Genomic DNA, 17,303 nt, shown 5'->3' with positions numbered 1-17,303 from the left:
TACCATCGATTGAGTTCGTTTACCTTTATTGTGTTAGTGGTATTGTACACTTTTGATAAATTCCTTTTTAACTTTAGTTTCTTTTCTAGAAAGATCTGTGAAAAGTACTGTAATATAGTAAATATTAGTTAATTTCCATCTTTCTCATTTGCCAGATGCACAAAACAAAATCTGTTCTTTGCATTGTAGTGTGGGACAAAGTAGAAAATGTAAAGAATTTAATTTACTTCTTTACAGTGTTTGCATTCTTCAGCCTTTGTTATAGATTTTAATTTACTTCTTCACAAGGTTTAGATTCTTCATTGTTACAGATTTTCACTTATTTCTTTACAGCATTTGGATTCTTCATTCTTTGTTACAATCTTAATTTTCCCCTTCACAGTATTTAAATTCTTGCTCCTTTTATCTTTTCCTATTTTTTTAGTGGGTTCAGTCATGCTCTGCTAATCACAGTCTTTTTGGTGTCATTATATCGTTTCCTCTCTTACGCTTTCCTTACTGTGTGTATATATATAATGAATACTGTGTAACAGGAAAATTAAAACAATGATCAGATTACCATTAATTTTGAATAGTAGCATGAGTCTGTGATGGTACCTCACTTCGCATTTGCAGGAAGCCCCCTTTACCTACATTTTCTATGAATTCCATTTTCTATGCACATTAAGGTACACTGTTGTATCATTAACCAATCATGCAGTATTATGTAGTGCTGAGAATGTGAAAATTCAATTGCTTCTTGTTTCTGATTGTGTAGGGTGTTTGTAGTGCAAAGTCCTAGGGCCCTCATTCTGACATGAAAGTCATTATTGGTACTATTATTCTTTATAGTAGATCTACACCTTTTGCTGGAGGGGAGAATATAAAGAGGGGACCTATACATTTTATGTTGGTTTTTGCAGGGAAACACTCACCACCTCAACAATTATGTTGCTCCCCAAAAGAGGTCATTCATGGTCAGATGCTTATGATCTGAAATATGTTTTTGTATGGCTCTGTTGTTTTGTTAGGATTGTGGTCACTTCTTTAAGATTGTCATGAAGTGGCAAACATAGCTTTAATTTATGGGCTTGATTTCTTTGGTCCTACAGGGGAAATACAGTTCCTTATTGCAAAGGGACTATCTGGTTGGGGCAGCTGAAGGTTGTCAGTGAGTCTTTCTCATAGGACACCTTCAGTTCCACTCTGTTAATTATCCTATGACTAGCATTTGCTTCCTGACTGTAAGCTGTACCAAAGTCCAATTCATGGTAGACTGATATACTTCATTTGACAGCCTCTTTTAATATTCTGGGTTTGTGAGCAAATAACTAACATTTTTTTTTTAACTCTACACACCCTCCCTTCCCACTAGGCCTACCTCCCAGGAGGTACTGTTGGAGGCCAAGATGGTGGAGGTTCTCACCTTCCCCACCTACAAGGGCAGCCAGATGAGAGGACAATGTCTGCCAAGTATAATAAAAAGGGCTCTAAATTCAAAACACAGACACTTATTCCAAATAAATTTTATTTGTAGCCTTGCTACACACACACGCACACACACACATATTACTGGAAATGTCCAATAGAAAATTTAATTTAATGTTCATAATTGCTTTATTCCAGATTGGAGACAGTTGTTTATTGCTTGACAAAAAAAAAAAGACAGAAAATGACAAAGGCTATTGTAACAATAAATGAGGTAGCTATTCCAAAATACAGACCTCCCATTTTTCAAAAAGTAGTTTACAGTTCACTTCCTTATCTGTATCCTAAGGAACCCTAAGAATAATAATAATTCTTTGCACTTAAAGCAAAATAATACATTTCAGTAATAGAACCGATAACTTATCTCCGCTCACGATAGCGACGTTCACGACTTCTTTCTCTTCGATCGCGAGTTCTTTGAAGAAATTCGTCCACACTGCGATCGTAAGGCTGTAAAAAGAATAAATAGGATATAAAACAGCTTCCTCATCTGTCAGCTTTTTTAATAAACGCAAAAGAAGCAACAGGAGTACAGTACTGTACAGGACTAGTATCTAGGTGTTATCTTTTTGCTATAAAAAAAACATTTACTTACATCAGCAGATGGTCTTTTTTCAGAACGTGATCGAGAAGATGATGGATATTCAGGTAATGGAGGTCCATCATAATATCTTGGTGGACCAATCGGATCAAATGGAGGCTGTAAAGATTATTCAAATTAAATCAAGACAGAAATGGGCCTAATTTACAATATAAATTATCACAGGCTCACACCCGAAAGCATCTCCCAAGTTTCAAAGAATGAAAATTTATTATCTTACCCAAAAAACCACAGCTAAGTTTTATTGTTCTTTATTTAATATAAATATGTGAAACCTCATAAACTTGAAAATGCCACTCTAATTAAACATGAACTCACTGATGCTAACATAATAAGGAATATATAAATATATCCATACATATGATACTTATGCATATTCTTTTTCTTTCTTACCGGAGGCGGAAACGCCATAGGAGGTAGATTACTGGGAGCTCGTGTGTGAAATTCTCGCATTTCTCTCATGAAATCTTGATATGTCTGAAAAGAAAAGCAAATCACAAACAATAAAACTTGCTTTGATAGGCATAAATTCTTATAAATTACTCTGTTCAAAATCAGTACTATTTATCCAACCCATGAATAAATAATACACATTATAAAATTCAGCAATGAAAGAGTAAGATTATAATCATCGTATGTAATGAGGTAGCCAATACACCATCTGCCTGCCCAGACTATATAAAATCAGTGCAGAGTAAAGACACATTCCACAGAAAATGTAGAATGAATGAGAAAAAGGTTACTACAGCAAATACTAGTGCCAATAACTATGCTTTTGCAAAATATTGTAGCTGAAGTATAATATTTCAAGTGAGGTATACTCATCTGAACTGAATACAGTACTGTATTCAGTTCAGTCCTGTGCTGCAACTGCTTTATTTATCAATAACCTTACAGTAATCCTGACTTACACCTCACCATAAACAGTAATACAGTACTGTATAGCATAATAGCATAAATAAGAGCTAAGTAAATTATAAAGAAACAAAATGGTTTCCACCAATACAAGCAAAGTTGCAAGAAGCACAGACCCTCTCAACTTTATTAGTCATTCCTAATTTAACTTTAAATGTATGGTGTGAGAACTCACTCTGCTTCAATACTCACCATCTTATGACTACTGTTACCATTGTATGAACTTTCCCGACGCTGTACAGTTCGGTACTGTGGTGATCTTTCCCTTGCCCTTTCACGTGTGTATGTGGCTGGAAAAATGTAATTTCATGTACAAACTCTTATCAAATGATAAAGTTTAGTATCATTACCTATATACTCATGATAAAACATGAGGAAATATCAAAACAAAATTAAAACTATTAAAAAATGAGACTTAGGCAGTACAAGGTACAGACAGATACTCATAATGAATTATCTTCATTAGAAGCAAAAATTACATGACCAACATTTTGGCAGGGATTTTAAGAGGCTGTACAAACGAATTCATATTGTAACATGGAATACAAGAGTTAAAACTTATAAAACCACAATCAAAATCAATGCTTATGGATGGATACAATGACAAAATCCCTTTTTTTTTAACCAGATCCAGCTACACCGGAGAGATTTTCCCCATTCGTAAAGACTGGAAGGTTGGTTCCATATATGAACAAATCACTTTCATATCAAAACAAAATTTTCTAAATATATTCCTTTGAAAGTTTCATGCTTTCTCTGATATTTTAGGATCAAATGCGAGATAAAATTAGAATTAATAAATGCTTGGGTGTAAGAAAATGGTTATCTTAAGGGGTACAGAAACAAACAAGAGTAAAATGTATGACAAAACAAGTATGAACTAGGAAACGGTATACTGCAGTACTTTGAACTGTTAGTACTGTACAGTACATGAAAAGTTAATGTTTACTGTATGTACATATGTCGACACATATTACAGCTTTATTTCTGTATCCCTCAGTTTCTTAACACAAATTTAAAACAAGGAACAAATAAAAAGGGTTGGACACTCACTGATAAACTTACTTGGCTTCTCCGTTCTTCCTCTTACATTCTGTGGTCCTCTCAACCGCTTTACTCTTGGCCCAAAATCTTCACCTTCGTATCTGCGCCGTCTACTTCCTCCTCGGCTGTTTAAGAGGAAAGGAAAGGGGCAAAGTATAGAATCTAAAATCAGTGGTAATGAAGACATAAATTACAGTAAATACAAGAAACTAAAAAAAAAATATTACTTATTATAGGGAAATCAAGAGTTCACTACAAGTACTAGCTTATTAAAATAAAACATTCTTGTTAGTAAACAAACTGCCTAGATAACTGAAAAGTGATTCTGGGCCCAAAGAGGAGGGGGGAGGGGGTGAAGAAAAAACTCTTGGTCTTAGCAAAATTACAAAAAAAGCAACTCATCATACTCAAAAGTAATCCTCCCATTAACTTATGAAGCTCCAAAAACCTGTGTCGAACAAAGTACAGCACAACTACTCCTTCCTGTGAACAGAACCTAACAGAGAATTTGTAAAGACAGTATTAAAAAAGTACATATCAAATCAAAAGCAACCTTTGAAATCTACGTCTACAATGCATACAACAAAACATGACATGAACTGGCAAGCTGTAGAATATATCTTACCAAGCCAATGACTACAAATGTCTTGAAAAGCTTCCCAACTTAGTGGCAATTAACCTCACTGAACTACATATTCTGTTTGACTGAAACTGAGAGACCTATTATAGGCTGTCACTCATTATACACCAATTAACCTTCAAAGCATTCAGAAAGACTCTAGTAGTTGTTGTCTACTGTATATCGTCTACCCAAAATGATATGGAAATTAAGGTTTGGTGCAGGTACTGTACTTTTATTAAATCTTAAAAATCAAGTTATCCTCAAATAAGTTATACCCCATACAAAAAAAAAGCTAAGGAACATTCAACACACACACGCACACACACACACACACTCACACAACTGCTAGAGAAACATGGTATGAGAACTAAACAAGTGCCTCTAGTGAAACTTGCCAAATATTTGAAAATTTTTCATTGCATACTAATGATCATTTGACATATGCCCTAACTATGACAAGAAGTTATTTGAGAGCATGCATCATTCAAAACTGATTAAGCGTTACCATATACATATATGATACATAACAAGGTGAGTGTAGGCAAACTAAGCACAGCTAGTATAAATGCATTTCTTTGTGACACAACAAATATAGTATTATTGTAAAATAAAAGACTAAATTAGGATTTTATATTTTGCATATTACTGTAAATTATACACCAGTCCCAAATAAATACAATGGTACAACTTAATTCAAAATGTGGTGGAATTCCAATAAAGTTTTATAAAGAATTCACTTGTTCTTGTTATCAATTAGATACAAAGACTGCTTTATTATGAAAACTGCCAAGCTAGGAAAGGGACAAAGAATGTTAACTATGGATGAGATCAACAAGCAACAATTTATTATTGATCCTGCAAGAATAATATAAGCCTATCAGTGCACTTCATGGAAAATCATAAAAGGTGTCACTGGCAACAGACCTGGGCAAACTTAATATTGTACTGATGTTTTTGAGGTAGCCACAGCAAAAGTAGACAAGCTGTTTCTCAGACAAAAAACATTAGGTTTAGGCAGTCTATAGAGCCTCTTCTAAGTTCTACCAAATAGGGTGATGATTGTGTTGGAATGAATGACAGAATTTCATAGGACTGTACTGACAAAAAGAAAAAATGCTATGAGTATTCCTGACACTATCTTTGCATGTATTTTTCCTGACAATCCAAGATTTCAGTAACCAAATGCTTGCAGCTACTTACAGCTTCACACCAAGAAAGCAACTCAAAACAGCATCTTCGAAACAAATCACAACTTATTGATTCAGCTACAATTGTTAAAATGTCAGTACTGTATTTATGGTAGAACAACATACCTATACATAAACTCATAGAAATCACTAAAATCCCTACCAGATTAGGCACTGTTGGTTGTCTTATTATGGCAGAAAATGTTGACCACGATGCAACTGTTTTCATGGGAAGAAGCTTTGAAAAATAAACAAACACATTTCTTGATCTGAATAACAAGTGTCATCATGCTTGTACAGCAAACTTAATAATTTTAATTTTGAGACCATTACTGTTTGAATACCCTGGAAATTAAATGTCCAGTTTATACATAATCATATTATAACATTCTTTTTCTTAACCTACGAGAGGTATGTAGTCAAAACTGCACAAAAAACCTACACACAGAGAGTATCAGATTGACTAGTATTCTCATCCTTACTGGATTGTCAGGTTTTCTTATTATGGTAAAAGGGATTTTGACAAAGGAAAAATCTATTTCTGGGGGAAGACCTGTGTCACCCAGTGAAATTGGTTCCAATTAGCACATTTCTAGGTATAAGATTGCTATATATACCAGAGAAAAAAGCTATGTAGAATGCTGGAGTTACTACCTCCAGTTCGATCATCTCAACAGATGTCGATATATACCAGGGGTGAGCTATTACGCTTCCACAGGCCTTCGTCCAATAGACTTCTCAATTCTCAAAGACCCAAATTGGATGAGCCGTTACACACTTGTAACCCAGAATACTCATTTCAAGGATTTTTTCCACTTCTCTATCTTGTGTTTTCTTCCTAAATTCTTATCTGGGCTTAGATCTCATCTATACCCTTTCTACAGATCTGAGCTTCCTACCAACTGACATCATTCTACTTGCAGTGTACAATATATGTACACAACTTCAACTTGTTGTTCCTCTTTATTTCTCATTTACTATATCAAAATGCTTTTCTACCTGTGAACACCAGCTTTCTCAACTACTTCCCCATATAATTTTCTAAGGGCCTCTTTCATTTTCTTTTAAAACATCCATGTCACCTTGTACAAAGTTAGCTGCTTCCTAAAGCAACGTCTTATTTGCATTAAGTTTAGCAATCTTTTGCTGCTTTACCTAGGCTGTTTCTAAGGTTTTTTTTCAGCCTTCTCAATTCCATACTCACAGTCTAATGTCTGCAAGGTATCAGAAATGTTCTGCCTTTATTAGGTTTTCTTTTTCTTCACAAGGACTGCTAAGCCATTACAAACAAGGAAAACTCCTTGCTCCATTTAAACTTTGCCATCTTGAGCAACTATGACACCATCTATGACATTTGATACATGAAGTAATCCTGCATTTACCCCTAAAATTCTTTCCCAGACTGCAAATGGCCACTTTCTAGAATGCACCTTCATCTTTAATTCTTTCCAGCTACCATAACCTAATTTTAATCATATTCATTCAATGGGTCTCCTTTTCTTAATCCTTTTGTACCTCCCTCCATTTTGATGACACAATAGAGGCTGGTCCTTGATAGGCACCAACATTATTTTAAAATCTTCTCATATCCCTGCCAATGTTTCATTAATCTTGTCAAGGACATCATCACCTGCTCAGTAGCCTCTGCCTTTCTAATGCCCACCTAATACTTGTCCTGGTGCTCTGTTGAATCATTTTTTTACAATCCACAAACGTATGGCATAACTTGACTCGTCCTTCTCACAAATTACCTCTTGTGCTTGCATCATGAATACTGCTGCTACTGTGGTCAACTTTCGTGGTACAGAACCAAATTATTGTTAATAATAACAATTATTAAAAATATTTCTTCCAATAACTTTCCTCAACTTTTGTTATACAAAGCTTTAGCTATTGTATTCTAATATATTGCTATAGTGATGTGCAACCATTTTCCCTTTCTGTGGCAATATTGTCGGGCTTCTACATCTTCTGGCCACGAATCCTTCAAACAGTTTCCATAAATAATAGTAGACTCTCCAATGACCAATTTTCCAAAGATCCCGGAGTCTTATCACCTTCAACTTAATTCATGTAACCTCATCTTGTGTCTCATATTAACAGTGTCCAGCCCATATTAATTCTCCTCATTTAGTAGTTTATAAAAATACTGTTTCCATCATTATATTTCTCCCTCCAGTTTCCCTGTCCCCATCTGTTATATACTTTAGCTCTTCCACACTGTTTCTTCTAACTTTCCTCATTCACTTTAATCTTCTAACCATTATTTTATTCCCACTGTTGGGTTAAGATTATAATTCTATTCCTTCCACACCTTCCTCTTTGCAAGTTCCAGTGAATCTGAGTTCAGTCAATTGCAAATGTTTATTAAAAATGTGGGGTTTTTCATTTAAGATTCCACAAGAAAAGCGGACGACTTTAATCGGACTGCTGTCATAGATTTAGATATTTGCCAATTTTTACTGTTTACATGTTGAGTGTAGCTATCATCACCTGGATTATTATGATTTTTATTACTAAATAGTTTAATCAAACACTAAGTTGACTATTTTCACTGTAACGAAGCTAGACCTAAAGGTCTTAATAAATATCTTTTAGTTGCAGACCAGACAGTCACAAAGAATGTTTGTTAGTGACCTGCAATCTGGTACTTGGTCATTGGGTTATTCATTAAGTATTCATTAGGTTACTCATTAAATATGAGTTAAAAGTGTGACAAATAAAAAAAACATTGAAAAACAACAAAATCTAACACTGGATTCAATCATTTGGGTGGAGGCAAATGACAATCCTGAAGGTAACCCTCGCTGATTTCAATGATAAAAAAAATTATTTCCTCCAATTCTCAACCATTGAATTCCAATGACAAATTTACGCCATCTGGAAAAAATGAAAAATTAATTTATGATATTCTGTGTATAAAGCATCCTTTGCATGATGTACACATCTTTACACATTTTGTTTGTGAAATCCCACCCAAAATAAATTTTCTATTACAAAAAATATTTTTATAATAACCGCTCAGAGCACTACTACTAAGATGGTACACAACAGACCGTCTACAGAAGATGGCAGAAAATCAAAATACCAAGAAAATAGAAACCAAACCAAGAAAATAGAAACCCAACTATCCAACAGGAAAAAAAAATACCAATAAAAAGAACATCAATGAGAATTTGAACCCAAACCATGAATACAAAGACAGACCATCAACTATAAAAGAAAATACAGAAAGACACTGCTACACCTCAAGACCCATATACCAGACTGACTACCAAAAATAGTCTTATTACTTTACCTTTCCATTAATTACAAGTTACTTTTCTGTCTATTCTAAACAACTTATTCCCAAGTCCCCATGACCTTAATGTTCTTAGTTGGAAATGCTGGAAAATGAGAGGTGCACAGTAGCTTCCGAAGCACACTGCAACTTATATGGATTAAACCATGACACTGCACCATCTAAATGAGCTTGTTTGTCAATTTTTCTTATTATTATTATATTATTCACATTGGTTTGTGATCCATGGTTTCTATTTCATAATATTAGAAACCAGTTATTTGGACCTAAACAGATGGTCTCTTGTTTGTCAATTTTTCTTAAGTTATATTTTAACATAGATCTCTCACATTCACAATTGATCCATGATCCCCTTTTCTTGCTGAGAGAAACCAGATTTGCTAAACAGCAGCACCATTATACAAGTCTCCTTGTATTTTGATAATTTACTTGTGGCAATGTTTCACATAAAGAGACCTCCAACTGAATCAGCACTTCAGTTACAGAGTTCATTCTTCTAAAACCACTCTGGACAGTTAAGAATTACCTTCACTTTTGATGAGTCTTCTGTCTTCCACTGACCATGTTTTCCTTGTTCTTACACTGACAAGATGTCAATGCAACTGGCCACTATAGATTAGCTAGTTCCTAGCCTACCAGATAACTGGTATCACACCATATTCTATTGACAATATTCAAAGGACACTGTCCTCAAACATATTTTCATGCCAATTGTAATTTTATCAGGACTTGGGGCTGTGTCATTGCTGAAATGAACTCTTTTCTGGTAAAGGGAAGGTTGTAAAATTCCTCTTTTCTCTTGTAAACACTCAAGTTTCCTGTTCTCGATTGTACTCAGGACTGGTGTCCTGAGTCCAATTCAGACTTCCAATATGCCGGAAAAGTGATCAACCACAGCATTAATCACCTCAAGTGCACTAGTCAGGCATTTTTGCAAATGCCTGACTAGATTTGGAGTATAACTGCCTGTTTTAATTCCTCCAAAAAGCAGATGATGGAGTTCTACTCTTTAGTGAAGAAATAACAGGATGACAAGACAGATGCCTATCTGCCTTTATTGCACAATGGAATTTTAATCTACATTTCTATTATGTAAATATACCGTATTCACCCCTGTATGCCATCTACGACATCAAGTCAGAACCCTTCTGTACCTCTGTACAAGTTTATAAGTTCTAATAACCACCACGGTACTGTTCAGCTTTGGAACAGATCTGAAGTTTTGGGGATATATTTGACTCTGTGTGAAAGGTAAGAGTATGTCAATGGAACTGTCTAAGCTTCCCTTAACACTTGAAACTTTTTCCTGTCTGCTTTTTGATGATTAAATTTTGATGACCTTTGAAAGGATGGGCTACTGATAATGGTAATAATACCTGCTACATGGTTACTTGTAATGTATGCCAGTCATCCAATGTTTTCCAGTTAAAAGCAATGTGCAATTGAAAGCTGCAAGTGCAGGTCTGAATATGAAAATGTGTGGGCTCTTACTGGATTAAAGAGTCCAACATCCTCTCTTTCTACACCTATAATCAATGTCTACCGTTCAAATCTAGGAGTAGGAGGAATGGCTATGATAGTTGATGAAATACCTCAACTAAATCACCATCTAAAACATTACCATTTGAAAAAAATACAGGGGCAAAAAGTATATGTTTTCCTTTATCAGTTTGTATAGCCCCGTCTGCAGAGAAATAAATACACTAATAGACATGTGGGGTGCACCACAGAGGATTTATTACCGACTCCCACTATGACTCCACGTATGTTGATCATAACAATTCTAAAGGTTTTATAATCACTAGGCCGAAGAATATTTGTTCTCCTGTATACAAACAATTATGGGAAAATTCATAGATGAGTAGTTTTTACTCGTTCATTCTTAGCCCTCAAACTCTGACTGTCCACTGCAAGACAAGAGAGAGCATATTACCTCACTTACTGAGGACTTGACATGAAGTTTTCTCATAAAAATTTTCAGGTTTGTCAGGATTCCCTGATGTCTTTGGGGAAGGTCTTGGTAGGTTGGGTTTTGTATCCATCTTGGTGTCTTGTGATTTCACTATTGAGGGAAATGGTGGACCTTGACAGGGATTTCTGAGATATTTAAGTCTGATGTTTTATCTACCTTGTTTGATGACAGCACGTCCTAACTAATTGATGCACGTACTCTGACACTTCTTGTTGATGAAGGGGGAAGAGAAGGAGGTCCTCCTCTTTTTTTTTAGTAAAGGTTGGAGAGCTATTAAGAGTATGCACATTCTTCATGACTGGTGCATCTAAAAGCTTTCTAAAAGAAGGATCCTTCTGTAAATCAGGCAGAGACACTGCCTGAGATAACAACCTGGGGCTGCCTATCTGAGATGGGGAAGATTCTGCAGAGTGAGCCAGCATAACTGTGCTAAGGGACATGGCTTCTATTATGAGGCAGACTATTTGCCTTGAAAGCTTTTTAAAAAGTCTAGGTAGCGTCATATTTCTTACCAAACGTCTAGTATCATTAAATTTTAAGGCCTTAACATAATTTTTTGCTTGTTTAAAAGTCTTCCCACATTTACACGTTTTGCATCTGACTTTTGAAGAGCGGTTTCTATTTGATACTGCAGACACTACCTGCTATTGGTTTTTGATTCAGGCTACATTTAGAGAATTTTGTAATATATGTATAAACTTCATGTTCTGGAGCAGAACAATTATCCAACACTTTTACTTTTGCATACCCAAGAAGGATGTCCAAATCAGCAGCAGTTGTAGCACTGCAGAGATTTTTGTTTGATGAGGTACGCTGGTATTCCCTCATTTTCAATATGTATGTGGGATATTACATTTGATATTATATTATGTGTGGGCGATCATTGTAGTTATAGAGACTCATTCCACACTTCCTAAGGGCACATATCTATTATTTCCTCACTAAAATCAAACAGGTTCCTATTGAAGATCACCAATGTTTCATAGCAAACATTCAAATGTGGTACAGTATCTACCAAAATATCTATATGTGCATTAGCATGTAGGACCAACTTTTATTTTGCATGAATAAAGACTGATTTCTTCCTTAGTCAAGAAACTTCTCTGTGGTCTATTGTGCCTTCTTTCTTCTGTATATGCCTGACAAATTTAAAGTAACCATAGTCACCTCCTCTTGCTGCTGCAATACTTCACATTAGTGGCTCGGCTATTCTTTCAGGTATCAATTTTATTTTGGGGGTCAACCAATTAATTTTCAGCCCATTAAGTTGGGTGATACGTGTCTTTCTAAAAGCTGCATTTCATGTGTCTCCATTACCACTGTTGATTTTCATTTCTGAAATATTGCAGCTTACATTACAATGATCCTCATGATTACTAAAGAGATCCAATTTGTATTTCTGATATTTTTTCATTATATTTTAAATTCATTCATGTTTGTTCTAAATGTCATTCATACACTTTTGTAAAGGCAATCAACAGGTATTTGATGGACATGAACTTTTGCACATCTTATCTCAGCAACAATTTTCTACTGGGTCTGAGTTATCCTTTAGAGCCAAAAATTGTCAACCATAGGAGGAAACTGACATGGTGTCTAGAGAAGACACTACTAGCCTTTCATGAAACTCATTCCTCATCAGACACCAGTAAGAGCCAACTGCCAGTGTCCACTCCCAAGCCTACAGCAAATGGATAGTTACAACATAATTATGCAAAACTCACTTGAAGGAACTGAGAGCACTACACAAACACAATCTTCCCCACTGTAATCAACAGTGTTTCATGAATGTGATAATCCATACTCTAATCATCTTGGCAGGCAAACTGGACAGAATGCTAGAATCCCATCCCTGAGATCTCGATATGACTAGTATACTGATAACTATCAGACTCCAATATTATTGAGTTTGATATTGAATTTAGTACCCCCAGCAATGGTATCCTTTCTTGATAATCGGCACAGTTAAAGAGGAAGTTAGAGTGGTTGGGCAGCAAGATGAAAGCAAGTTGATAAAATCTGAAAGAGGTTAAAGTAATAATGAGGCATAGATAAAGAGTATGGGGGGGGGGCATTTAGAACTGAACATATTCTATAATGAAGCTATGTGACTTAAACATGCCATTCTCTCATTGAGAAGATTCTGACACTGTGAGAAACATTGATAACTTCTTCATGGTAATAACAAACAATTGATAACTTCTCGGTAGCAGCAAACAGCATCTCACAGGCCAATGCTACAACTAATTAGCATACAATACAAAATCCAGCCACACTAACTACTCCCTACTTCCAGGATAGAACCCCAGGAGAGGACATCAAGTAAATTAACCCTTCTCAACCAAGAAGAATTCAGCTAAAATACATATCTGCTTTCCATTTAACCCCTATGTTTAAATACCACTGTTCTTACATGTTTGCTTTTAGGTGCTTAGATAATGACAAGGTTAAGGCAAGACATTAGTTGTAGAATATATTCAAGCTGTGGTTTTTTTACTTTCCCCAAAGACAACTTGTTGCCATAATAATTAGCAGTCCTTTTAATAAATTTTGCCTGAAGGAAAGGTTACCATCAAAAAATAATATTAGCTTCGAAGCAAGCCCTCTTTGTGAATTTTACTGAAGCTACTGTAATTGATACTTCAGTACAATTTTGTTTACTGTATACTGAATCTTTTCTATTTTTCCAATGATTATCCTTTTTTCAAGACAAGATTAAATAACATTTGAAAGTTTTCTGAAAAAATAATTTCACAGGTCACTGAGGCCGCTAAACTAAATCATTCTAACATAATGTGGCAAAAAAAGCAGCATACAGTAGTTATGGGATAAAGATTCCAAAAAATATCTTATTTAAAACTCCAAAATATTTAAATAGTTAAATTTTTCTTCCTTTTAAAACTTGGTACTGAAATTTTCAACTCTGTGATCACTGTTACTATTCATGCAGCTACAAAATCTTTCTGGTCTTCATCAGCTAAACTTAGTGACCAGGGGTATCAGACAACCTTCACAAACAGGACCACAGAGCCCTCCACCCTTTACAAAAAGCTTCAAGTTAGTACAGTGTGACCAATCCCTAATCTGCAAAGAATTACACCTTCTGATCATGCCATATTCCTGTATTTCCAAGAATGGGAATAATTTACAATTTCTTTCAATTGCTGATTTCCTAGTGCCAAACTCAAGTTCCATACATCTGAAACTACTGAGCAAATTACTGTGTACATGTTTTTCATATATCGAGAACAAATTTTTCTCCTGCTATATCTATCACCATGTCCATGTACTTCATGCTTAGGCATGAACTCTGACCTCTCCCAGTTTATCATGATCCTCTGTTTGTGACAAAATGCAAGGAGGCAGTCTCTGTTCCAGAGTAACTGTACCTCAGACAATGCTAGAACTACCCATCCGTCCAGGTAATGCAGCCAGCATATACCTTGCGAACAAGATCAAACTAACAACAGGGGAACACTTTCATGAATCCAAAGTACAGGTAAAGAGCCCTGTTGCAAATAAAGAAGTGCTTCCTGAAGAACTGATGGACGAGTTCCTAGAATTATGCATCCTTTAGATCCAAGAAGTCACTCTCTCTCTTATGGAATCGAACACAGATGTGCTGTTCCCATCTTTAACCAGGTATGTATGACGTACTAGTTCAAAGGGGTGATATTGATGACCAGTCTCCAGATGTCAGTTGCCTTCTCTAACAGAGACTGACTGTAAAAAACTGTTAAGTGGTTGTCTACATCTTCCAATACAATATTCTCCACGTAGCTTGCCTGATCTTCTGGGTAGCAGACAACCTTCTGATTCACAGCTCAGATCTCTAACATGACCCAAGGCACCACAAAGCAAGCAGTATCTGGATGCACTGCCGAGTACACTAGCAACATGGTGGGCAGATAGAAGGAAAAGTGGATACTGGCAGTCCCCGGTTATCAGTGGAGGTTCCATCCCTGACAGCAAGATGATAACTGTAAATTGCCAATAACTGCAAAATCAGCAATAGCAGTGCCAATCCCCCTGTTATTGGCGCCGATAACTGGGGATCGGTACAGAAAATCCAGTTATCATCGTTGCTAGACAAGCGCCTAAAACCAGAGCGCCAATAACCGAGGCTGCCGATAAATGGGGACTGCCTGTATTTCCCCAAAATCATTAAGCTCATAATGAATGGGCTCTGAAAGAGATGATTTCTTGGGTCCTACCAGATCCTCCAAAACAAAAGATGGATCTTTTTCCACAAGAGAGAGACTCGACACATCAGTCTGTCTTGGTGAGTGCTCTCAGACCAACAACACAAACAATTGGACCTAACAGTACCCACTGCTCTAAAGACTGGCTTGCAACTGCTCAAAATCATGATCTACATGCCAACAGACTTTTACCGGTACAGGCAGTCCCAGGTTATCAGTGATCCGGTTTTATGGAGCTTGTCTAGCGACGAAAATCGGCAATTTTCGGCACCAAAAATCACCGATTTCCGCTTATTGGCGCCGATAATTGGGTATTTGTGCCAATACATACCTAATAGAGGTGCCAATAACGGAAATTCAGCGATTTTCGGCACTTTTTGGTTACTGTCATGCCGTCAGAATGAAAACCCCCCCTCCAATAACCGGGGACTGCCTGTATATGTCTAGTCAAAACCAAGCTAAAATAAAGATGAGTGCTTGTGTATGCTACTTCATATACACACAATCTTGACAAACTAGGAACACTACAAATGTCTACATGATCACACATACAACTCACCATTTTTTATCAGATACTCAACAGTACAATAATATGGTGACCTAACTTGAGTGGACCTTCCATTGGATGCACATGATCTAGGGATCATGTATACATATACAGCGAGTTATGGACGAACCCAACATCACCTGAGGGTTTACACAATTATAAACATACAGACTGATATGATACCCAACAGTATGGTACAGTGGTGGTCTCCTGTCTGCATACGCACACTCTGGGGATCATACATGCACCAAGATAGAAGGCAGTATTGCCTCTCCCCTACATACCTCAGCAGAAAAGGGGAAGCAACGAAAAAGTCGCTGAGTTTTGGAAGTAAAAGGGGTGACTGGTTCACAACCACACTAAAGAGAACCCTGTGTCCACACTATCTAAAGCAAACACTGAATCACATGCAAGAAATGCAACTGCCAACCCCCAAAATAAGGAAGGCATTCTGTCAAAGTCCAACAGAGGTTCTTATGAGAGAGCTACCAAGACCTGTTCTTCTTCTTGTTTGTGAATGTTTCATCATGTAATGGCCATATCCACAAGATGTCCAGCTCTCATTCCTTAGCAAATCAGGGGAGCAATCATTACTCTTTTTATCTTTCACACAAGCCCAGATAAAAAAGGGAGGGTTGAAGTCCACAAGGACAGCTACCACAAAACACACGCCGCCAAAACAAGTTATGATATGGCCCACTGGAAAAACCTCATTGAGGAAAGCAACCTTGACTGAAGAAGAAGAAAAAGAAGAACAACAACAGCAAAGAAGAAGAAAGAATGAAGAAGGCACAAGAAGGAAGAAGGCAAAAGAAGAAAGAAGAACTACATTAATGTGGGCTAAATTTCCATGCATTTTATTTTTTCTATTTTTAATACAATGTCTTTTTCTTTGTTATCTTGGAGTTCCTTATATCCTCCGAAACTGGGTTGTCTGTACCATCATCTACCTTTTCTGTTAAGGTGGTCATCTAATTAAGGTATTTGAAGGAACTATGCTAGCAAGCCAAGATATCTTACACTTAACAGAGGTATCAGCCAGCCTATCCCAAGTAGCTTTGCATGAGATGTGGTTTAAGCAAGGAACTCTCTTACTATGAATGAGCTGCCTCCCTTAAAGTAGGTGTGCAATGATCAGTGGCATAAAAACCCCTCTTACTGTTAGTGTTGATGTCTGCATCTCAAAACCATCTACAAATATAAAAGCCTTGGAACTGGATCACCAGCACCCCTTTCATAAAAGATTGAAGTTGGCACTCAAAGAGGTCTGGCAGAAGTCAGGGCATCAAGTTCAATGAAGAGTCAGGTTTAAAGTCATCACTAAAATTCATTTAAAGAACAAACGGGGAAAATTGAAAAAGAGGATCAACAGAGGCCAAGCCTTTGTCTAGGTGCCATGAACTGGCCTTAATGGTACAGCAGTACCTTGCAGGGTTGCACAAAAA

The 17,303-nt window shown here is 36.4% G+C and overlaps 1 protein-coding gene across 6 annotated transcripts in view; it reads right to left on the bottom strand.

The window, feature by feature from the left end:
* Positions 1 to 1,489: 1,489 nt before the first annotated feature.
* The window catches only part of Ythdc1 (YTH domain containing 1), a 74,071-nt gene continuing 58,257 nt past the window's right edge, over positions 1,490 to 17,303 (bottom strand). For 4 of the 6 annotated variants that reach the window (XM_067132497.1, XM_067132500.1, XM_067132498.1 and 1 more), the window contains 5 exons: positions 4,037 to 4,152; positions 3,176 to 3,273; positions 2,462 to 2,545; positions 2,063 to 2,167; positions 1,490 to 1,917 (listed from right to left, as the gene is read on the bottom strand). In XM_067132497.1, coding sequence (XP_066988598.1) covers positions 1,828 to 1,917; positions 2,063 to 2,167; positions 2,462 to 2,545; positions 3,176 to 3,273; positions 4,037 to 4,152 — 493 coding nt within the window. In that variant the 3' untranslated portion in view covers positions 1,490 to 1,827. The remainder of the gene's footprint in view (positions 1,918 to 2,062; positions 2,168 to 2,461; positions 2,546 to 3,175; positions 3,274 to 4,036; positions 4,153 to 17,303) is intronic. The other 2 variants (XM_067132499.1, XM_067132503.1) reach the window with 1 other exon arrangement.

The sequence above is a fragment of the Macrobrachium rosenbergii genome, chromosome 31, assembly GCF_040412425.1.
Source record: "Macrobrachium rosenbergii isolate ZJJX-2024 chromosome 31, ASM4041242v1, whole genome shotgun sequence".
Taxonomy (NCBI): Eukaryota; Metazoa; Arthropoda; class Malacostraca; order Decapoda; family Palaemonidae; genus Macrobrachium; species Macrobrachium rosenbergii.
The sequence above is the reverse complement of the archived record's forward strand: the minus strand, read 5'-3'. Positions and strand labels throughout refer to the sequence as shown.